Source organism: Aplysia californica, unplaced genomic scaffold, assembly GCF_000002075.1.
Source record: "Aplysia californica isolate F4 #8 unplaced genomic scaffold, AplCal3.0 scaffold01024, whole genome shotgun sequence".
In the NCBI taxonomy this organism is placed as follows: Eukaryota; Metazoa; Mollusca; class Gastropoda; order Aplysiida; family Aplysiidae; genus Aplysia; species Aplysia californica.
In genome coordinates this window covers 72,398-81,952 of record NW_004798294.1, presented here as the reverse complement: position 1 = coordinate 81,952, position 9,555 = coordinate 72,398, and the positions used below count along the sequence as shown (strand labels likewise).

Sequence of the window (9,555 nt, the reverse complement as noted above, 5' to 3'; positions counted from 1 at the left end):
AGAGAGAGAGAGAGAGAGAGAGAAAAGTAACAAAAAGTACAGAAATCCACCTCACCTTCTCCCAGTCCACAGCTCCGGTCTCCACCGTCCCATTATGCAGCAAGTTGTCTCTCTTTTCTCTCAGCGCCTGTTCACGAAGACGAAACCACAACTGAGTTTCCATCGGCATCTTGGACACGTGATCATAACCACCACTGATGTCACCAGCACTTCTCGACTGACTGCTTGAAAAAGGGCGTAATCCGGAACCACTGAACCGGGACTCCACACCATTGGGTGACGGTTCAGATTCAATTCTTCGTCTTTTACCTGCTGGTTCTGGAGCCATGTTTTCGGCCAGCTGGTGACCAATGTCGCTGAATGAAGGGACGGGGACGGAGTGAGCTGACCAGCCAGCAGGGTTGATCCATGGTACGGGTGGCGTCAGTTGAACTCTGAAGTGATTTTGCTTCAGCGGTGAGTTTTGTGGCATGGTAAAACTTTTGGGCTATGCTTGGACGATTCCTGACACACGGTGACAGAAAGAAAAAAAAAAGAAAATGTAATTATTAATTAATTGATTTAAGGTAAGGAGTAGAACTGGCTCGCTCTTTGTTACAACTTGTATGTTGTGCAAAAAGCGTCCAAGAATGGCGTCTTCATGCCTATCCATGTGTTAGAGAAACTTCATTTGTCTTTTCCAAATTGCTTTTATCAGCGAGCGGCCCAAGCGGGCTTTCTTAAGTACATTTGATTTCTTTTTCTTCCACTAAATTCTCAGCAGTTTCCCAATAAACCACATGTCTATTGCTTCTATTATATTTTCACTGTTTTTTGGGGTGATTAGCCAACATTTACAGCCATAATATAAAAAGGTTGACCACACGTAGCATTTTAGATCTTTCATGTTTGTGGTTATTGAGATATTTCTATTTTTCAAGATTCGGCTCATTTTATTGAAACTGTCTTCTTCCACCATTGCAATAGTACTGATCAGAGACCGTAAATACTGAGACGGTGCAATCATTCTTCGGCCTTTGCGCGCTATCGGAGAATCGAGGTTAGCGACTGCGCGCGTTGCTCTGCGCATTAATGAGCTCACACAACACACGAGTGGTACTATAACCAGAGCTGGTAGTAACGGAGTACAAGTACTCCGATACTTGTACTTACGTTACAATTTTCGGTACTTTTACTGTACTTCGGTACATTTTGAGAATCAGTACTTTTACTGTACTCCGATACTTTTTATAAAAGTACTTTTGAGTACTTTTCAAGTACATTTTGAGTACTTTTGAAGCTTAATGAAAGAATAAGTGCCGACATTTCCGAGCATAATTTACGGAACAAACACCCGGGCGGGCACAGCCGATCAACCAAGAGTTAAAAGTTGAGATTAAAGAACTGCCCGTCGCGTCAAAGATCAGCCACTCTTGTGAAAGTGATCACATGTGCTGTAAAACTCCATGAAACGGTACAATGATCCCCAGACGGGATCACACCGAGGTGTGAACAGACCGATGGGCGTTTCTTTTCCCCAAACATCGCACTCGCATCTGAGCTCGCCACCTGAACTTTCATCCCTCGCTGGGTGGGTTGGGCCTACAAGTTCGCCCCAGGCAGGATCACATCGAACTGTGAACTCTTCCCTGACCATTGAAGTTGAAGGCAGTTTTTCTCTATTCCCGAAACTGCGAGACAGCCTGAATTTTAATTGGTGTGGTCACAGAGTAATGGTACGTAACGACAAAGGCGGGGGGACTCAATCAGAGATGGAAGGCTACAATTTTTGGACAGGTAAAGGGGAGGGGCAACTGGATAAACGTAGATAAAGATCTCGAGACGATATGCTAATGAGTGTACGGTATAATATTATGATTTATGGCTTGCCTCATGCCACCATGCTACTGTGATTGGTCATCAAGGATGACCACTCTTTGCTCGCCATATGTCATAAACCTACCCAGGGGTCACGTCAGTTCTTGGGTCACTGTAGATTCTTCCTTAGCTTCGTCGGGCTAAGATCCCATATTTCCCTTGCTCCCGAGCAGTGGGATCTTAGGCGGAGACTACTGTAGTAGAGAATTTTTGTTTACACTACACTTACTAGACTCTAGGAAATTACATGTAGGCCTATTTTGGTTTGCCGTGGGCGCCGTGGACTACACAGTGTGACCAAACTCTGTCTTACCACTATTATAATCAGTTGAACTGAAATCGAGTTCTCAATGTATATCAATCTAACAATTTTTTAGGCTACCTAAATTTCTTTTTTCCTTTTTTGTGGTTTGTGCTTAAGACTACCTTGATTCCTTGAGAATTTGTTAAAGAATTCAAAGCATTTTTTTTTGCTGGCCATTTTCATCAATTTTTTATTTTCTTAGGTCAACTTTGTCTCTACATTTTCCAATTTTGATACTTTTCCTACTTTCCGACCCCTAGGACTGACTTACATTAGATCATTTTGTCTTGCTCAAACAAATTCTATTCATAATATCACTTACTCACTAGTTGTGTCTGTTTGTTTGCTGGTTGTTGTTTTTTTTCAATTTCACGGACAATTTCCACCTACGTTCAGTGCGTATATTCAAATGCTTTGTATACTGTTTACATTATTAGTAATAAATGGCCGAATTTGTCAAATATACTAGATATGTTATTCAATATGATGATTTGCATTTTGAAGTGTTTTAGCATATTAGCAGAAAGTACTCAAAATGTACTCATAAGTACTTTTTTTAAAAGTACTTGTACTCAAGTACATTTTACAGGAAAGTACTTTTACTGTACTTAAGTACATATTTTAGATTGTACTTAAATTTGTACTTAAGTACCTTTTTAAAAGTACTTTAACAGCTCTGACTATAACACGAGCTGTGGGGTGACCAGTTGGCCCCATTTTAGTATTTTATATACGTTCATGAAGATACGTTTATATACCTAGACTCAAATGTTGTGGAAAGATATGAATAAGTTAAAATAAATTGATACAAACTGCTGTGCACAGTTTAGGTTACATTGATTCACCCCTTAAACCGATGTTTGAGTACAAGTTGCATCATGAATTGTTGACTGTCCTGTAAAGATCATCGAGCAGCCTGACGTTAATAAATACACTGACTCATAGTCCACTATGTTGTATTTGCAGGAATCACCTTTGTTTTCAATTACGTTTGGCTCCTCGAGCATTTTCAACTTTAGATTCTGTCTACTGTGCGCTCTGTTCATCGAAGGTTTAAAATGCGTTTTAAAAAACCCTGCTTCAAACAAACTAACAATTTCCACAAGTTTATAACTGGCTTTTTTAAGCCACCGTGACGACAATGCTCAAACTGTTTCTGGCTGATGAGGACCAGTTGCCTTGCATGGGAAGATGAGGAATCTTCTAATATCCCTGTACAGTCCTTGCAGACTACATTGTATCGTAAAGTTTCTTCTAAGTGTATCCACTTTCGTCAGAAATTTCATTTTTAAGTGCATTGCATCTTTAATGTATTGCAAAATTTAACAAAATTAACAATGTGTCTGTGTTCTTTATCAAGGTCTACTTGAATTGCAACTATTGTTTGACTGAAATTCTTACTCGTTAGATTTTGATTTATTAAAAAGCTATCCACTGCATCCCTGCAACTGCTTGAAGGCAATGCGATCATAATTTTGTTGGCCATTATCTGTCTCTTCAAACAAAAATGTAACTGTTGTTGGGGGAGGGGGGGGGGGTCTGGATTGTTAAGACATGCCCTCCGTTTCCTCTCTTAGTGACTGAGAACAGATGTTCAAGTTCATCTTGATATCAGTGTAAGTAATCCAAGACCTTGCAAAGCAGTGATGTTGTGGATCCACTCACTGACTCATATGAAAGCTTTTGCAACTTTCTTTTTGTCTTCTGGGCCAAACTTCATGAATTATCTTTCAACCACAGAAGTGTCTGCTGCAAAAATTCATGATGCTGTGGTGTGGTTGTGACTGGGTTACGATATCCGACAGAGAATGACACAAGTGACGAAATGAAAACGTTGAAAAGATCATCAAAGTTATTACAGAAATCAGATATAGCGATGTCAGACAAAGGATTAATTCCAAGATACATATAGTGTCCCTATTTAATTGCTTTTGTTACACTGCGACTAAGCACGTGCACAGCCAAACAAACCCTTTGTCGTCCAAAACTTGACACACTGTTGGTTAACTTGGGTGCCACCCTGAATAAACCTAAGGCACTGTCTTTTTCATAGAAATTTTCAATAACTGCCCAGCTCGTAGTATCATCATGATGAGTAGGCCCACAGAAATTGTGGTAGATCAACAAATTGTTTCTAATTTTTAATTAAGTGTGGGGGATTTATCACCCTCGTTATGAAAAAAAGGCTTTTCGGGGGTGAGACTTAGTTCAGTGTTCTAAGGCCGTCTGGTGGTATGGGCCTTGGTCCCACACAAGCCTTCACCTTCAAACCAACATAATTATTTAAAGCTTTTAATTGTCTCTAAAAATGGCACAACGAACTGCACTACCCGCACCAGGTGCGCACTGATAAGGAAGCAGGTCAGCGTTTGACCGTAGGGTGACGCGCAGACACTCCTCCCAGGAGTTTCGTGAGCTCGCACGCTCTCCCCTCCCCCCCCACCTCCCCAATTGCTATATCATGATATTTATAATCATTGGGCTGGGTAGCAGCAAGATTTCTTGTAAAATGACTCATAAGGCGAATGGTTCTTTACATCTCACGCACGTAGTGTTTTAGGTTAAACAAAACAAAGCAACAACAAAAAAAACAAAAACAAAACAACAAATAACTGAGCAATCATATCTCTGAAATTTCACCACTGTCATAAATAGAATGTAAGAGCTTTGTTGTTATTTCAGTGAATATTCTTCTAGTTTGATAATCACTTCAACTGGAATATCATCTGATCCTGTGGCTTTTCCTTGTTTTATTTTCTTGATAAAACTTGTACTTCTATTTTCAGTAGTGATGGTTCATTTATACCTTTCATTATAACCGGTTTTCCTCCTATGTTATCTTTGAAAACTTTTTCTAGGTATTCTGACCATCTCTTTATGTCTTTCCATCTTCTCCTCGTGATCTTATGCACTCTGTATTTGAGCGTACATGTACTTTTGTCCCGCCGACTTCTTTGGTTTTAAAATGCATATCTTTGTTTTGATTCTTCTCTACTTGATGATTCTGATCATTTATCCCTGTTTATTTTGCTTCTTTATGTTTTTTCTTTATTGCCATTTTACATTCGATTTCGCCTGCTTTGTCTCTTTCATTTGTTTTACAAAGAGCTGGTCATCATTTAAAAAATATATTTTGGCTTTTGGAGAAATATGTTCTTTCACAGTTTACTTAGTTGAGTCTTTAAGTTTCCCACACAGCATAGTTCCACCGATGTAGTATTGTTATCTATAGCGTGAAATTGATTATTCAAATCTACAGAGAATCAGTTATAATCAGTTAAACCTGCCAAGACGACAAATTCCTTCGCCCCTTACGTTTTCCCCCTCTATGAAATGACACTGCGTAAGATAATACCCTGTCCAACATTGTCTCTATATCAAAACTCTTTCAACCAACAGGGAAAAAATAACATAAAATAAGATGGCCACGTGGATCTTTCATCACCCGACGCATTACCATTAATCGTGCAGTATCGGTCCCATACGCTGCGGACGAGCCATTCACATGTCGTTAATGTTAGTCCCTCCAATGAATAAAACGATTATCGTGCTTAGTCCCTCCCACAGTTTACCCAAGTTCACCAGTCGGTAACAAAATTCCAACTCCTGGTCAGGGAGGCGTGCATACTGTCATAATCCCCGCCCTCAACCTCCCTCAACAACAGTACGAACCTCTGCCATACACAAACACAAACCACAAGTGAGATGAGGGACGCTCTGTTAACCCAGTCGGTAACAAAGAAGGTCAACATGAACTTGCTACATTTTCGTGCATCTAGTAGTGGAGACACATTGTTTGTTTTCTCCAAGTTACTCAGTCTTTCTCACCTGACACATTTCGTTATATCTTAACCTTACATTGCTCTGTCATTCTTGTCTGATTCACTTCGTAGAATTTAACATTAGCAGCATTTGCAAAACCTCACTCCCCCCCCACCCCCTTATTAAAAGTAATGGGCCTTGTGACAGTCTGAAGCTTGCGATTTCAGAACGGAATGGTGTCTTTGAGATATACATGACAATATGAACTTGTGTTTTCGAGCACATGTCTATTTTTAATTTAACGTCAATATCTATTGACATGAACAGGCAGTTTCCCAGGTACGCAGGGCATTTTTTGCGCGTCCAGAAGTTGAAAGTTAACATTTTTAAAAATCAACTTCCTATTTATTATACCTTTAAAATGCAAGGTATGACGACATAAGCTTAAAACGAGTCACACTGTAAGTCATCATATTCTTATGACTCAATACGCTTTTTTTGTGTTGACAAATACAAAGACACAATAGTAAAGCTTGGGTCAGAGCCATTTACCTTTGTATAATTAAACCAAATTGACACAAGATCAATGGTGATCGTTTGATAGCAATAGAAATTGATGCAGGCAATCCAAAAATGTCTGCTTAGAGGATGATATATTTGAGTTGAACGAGTAGGTCCATGTATTAACATGGAAAAATAGCACGTGGCATCACAGCCGCTGGCCAAAGAGAGGACAGTTGAGGCGACAAGTTCACTGAAACCTTCAGTTACATAACGACAGTCTAGACTCACCGTGCCCTAGTTTACAACAAAGTAACATTACCTCTAGACTTCTAAACCTCCTACCCCCCCCCCCTCACAAAATCACCACCCTGAACTGTTCGTTCCTTTGTACAGGAGGTTTTTTTGGGATTTTTAAAAAGAGATTAGGGTGTGGTTCGTTGGCAGGTGCTCTTGTGTGGTTTGCTCCTTCTTTCCTTTCGAACACAATACAATTATCGTCCTAATCAGATACACATGTATCTGTCCTCTTTCTTTTTGTTGTCCATGTTACTCTCTTGTATTACCTCTAGTCTTCGGCTTTTGTATAACCTTATTGTGTTACATGTGTCGTTAAATCCTTACAATGACCAAATAGGAAAAAAAAGAGACGAAAGAGAGAGAGATAAGGAGAGTAAGAGAGAGCGAGAGAGAGCCAGAGAGAGAGAGAGAGAGAGAGAGAGAAAGGGGGAGGGTGAGAGAGATAAAGAATGAGAGACACATGGAGTATTTTGACAGAGAGAGTGGGGGAAGAAGAAGAAGAAGAAGAAGAAGAAGAAGAAGAAGAAGAAGAAGAAGAAGAAAGGTTCCACCAGCCGGCTTTACTTTTGTAGACAATAATCTTAAAGAAGAAATCTATCAATGACACTCACGGTTTTAGCAGTCGCTGTCAGTGCTGACTACTCTAGTACTCTCTCCCGGAGTTCTTGATCTTGGAGGCTTCGATGACACACACGGTTTTGTGACGTCAGTTGTGTGTGAGCAGCACAAGATTCTGTGACGTCAGTTGTGAATAAACAACAAGGAACGGCACACAGAAGGTCTCTTTACCTGATACCTCAACCGCCGAAAAATAAATTTACAGAGGATACCGAACACGTGTTACACAACAACGGGTGAAACAATCTCTTGGATTAATATCGCGAAGGTCTATCATGTCGTTCACATGAAACCACTGGAAACTAATCCTTTTTGGAAATCTTTTGACAACAATGTCGACAAAAACTTTAAAAAATGAGACGTGATGTTATCGACACACACTTACATACACAAACTTCGTCAAACTAGCGTCCGCTCAGGGGATGAACAAAGACAACATGAACTGACTTTTCAATCAAACTGAGGCAGACTGGTCAGCTGACAAAGATGGCCGTCAAACCCACGCCAACGAGTCACAAGGGCGGAGTTCGCTTCTTTTTTGGTATTATTGAACAAAAGATTTGAGATTTCAACTCCAACCCGTCATGTGACAGCGCTCGCTGGAGCGTAGAGGGTGGGAACGCCTGGAGGGATGACCAGTCCGCTTGCTGTTGTTGTGGTGACGTCATGGACACGTGTTGGTGATTGGCCATGCTGGTGGGGAAAATACACAAAGGCTGTGCAACAACGACCATAATATACATAATAATAATTGCAATAAACAATGTAATAGTTTCAATATATATATATATATTTTTGCTAAACTTGTTACGCTTTTAAAGCCTTTGTAAATAATTGTGTAAAATAATTATGCCCTTGACTAACAGATTTTTCCTTCAGCGGTAGCTGGCTGTAAGCGTGGGTTTCGGTTAGGGATATGTTAAACTACTTTTCAAACCACTGTTACCCTGGGGCGTTGTGGGTACGGCACTGGCCCTCTTTGTCCTTTGTGTCGGAAACGCTTGTGGTGACTAATTATTTTGTCTGGACTGCTTGCGTCTTAATACCTTAACACGTACCGACGGTATTTGATAACCATTTGATTTTATAATCTCTTGGCGTGTCGGGAGGTCCACGTTTCGCCGCAATTACGTCACAGCGTGTGCCTTTGGAAAATAAGAATGATCATCAAAAATAGTAAATAACAAGATGGGCCACTCAGCCAAAAAAGTGTCCGCAGGAAGTATGCTCTTTGCTTCAGATGGCGCTGCAGTCTGTTTTGAAGCTCTCTTTCGTTTTTCCAGAAGAAGAATAGGAATAGCACCTCCTTGCGTGCGCAGATCGACTGCTGTTCATCAGCAGTTCGGGTTCGTTCAGTACGGAGTTTTAGCTTTTTAAAATTTTAATGACCTCTCGCCTTTCATTCTAAAGTCAAATTAAACGAAGAAAACAATCACCCTTTCCTCTGGAAGAGGTTTTTTGTCAGCGTAACCATTTTAAAAGAGCGTTCTTCCGAAATTCATTAAAAAACTTGCTAGTTTCACTTTGATTTTTTAAACTCAAGTAGGATAACTCTGTTCGCAAAAGGTGCGCTTTTGTGAAGAGGGCGCCACCGAATTTTGAGGACACTTTTTAATTGGCTCAAAGAGAGAAGTGGCCCATCTTGTTATGTACTATCGTTGTGATCATTTCGCCGCAGATTGAATTCGATTACAACTTGATTTAATTTAGTAGGTTGCGAGTATGCCCCTGCTCACCAACTGGGATGTGGAAGAATGACTTCGAGTAGGACGGGTTTATATAATGGCATGACAGTGAAGATAAAAAATGTGAGGTCTCCGGTACAGAATCGGTGAAAACATCTGCAGTTGTTTTAAAAAATGCTTTAAGCTCAAGTATTTCTCGATGTTGATTTGCCTTGTATTGTATACAGGGCTGATAGGGGCTGTTAGTTTGCAATGTATTAGTTAGTTGCTAGTGATCGTTGAGTTTTCTTAGGAAAAAGAATATGTTTTGGAAGTAGGAGTTTGAGCAGGATGGATTTATATAATGAATGTGTTTCATATCTTTGTCTGTCGTGCATCTCGCGTTGCATGTTTCAATAGCGCATTTCCACCTTTTGCTGTTTTGCTGATTCTTGTTCAAACGAAACTCGAATCTTGAAACCGCAACAGCTTGGTGCCCCCTTGTTTTAACCTACGTACATGTACATTTAGTTATACTTCCTGCTCCAT

The 9,555-nt window shown here is 40.2% G+C and overlaps 1 protein-coding gene across 1 annotated transcript in view; it reads right to left on the bottom strand.

Annotated features, from left to right (window-relative positions):
* Positions 1–8,549, bottom strand: part of LOC101859526 — a gene marked incomplete in the record, with an annotated part of 11,460 nt that extends 2,911 nt beyond the window's left edge. The window contains 3 exon segments of the mRNA XM_013089717.2: positions 56–504; positions 7,336–8,035; positions 8,401–8,549. Coding sequence (XP_012945171.1) covers positions 56–472 — 417 coding nt within the window.
* Positions 8,550–9,555: the final 1,006 nt, after the last annotated feature.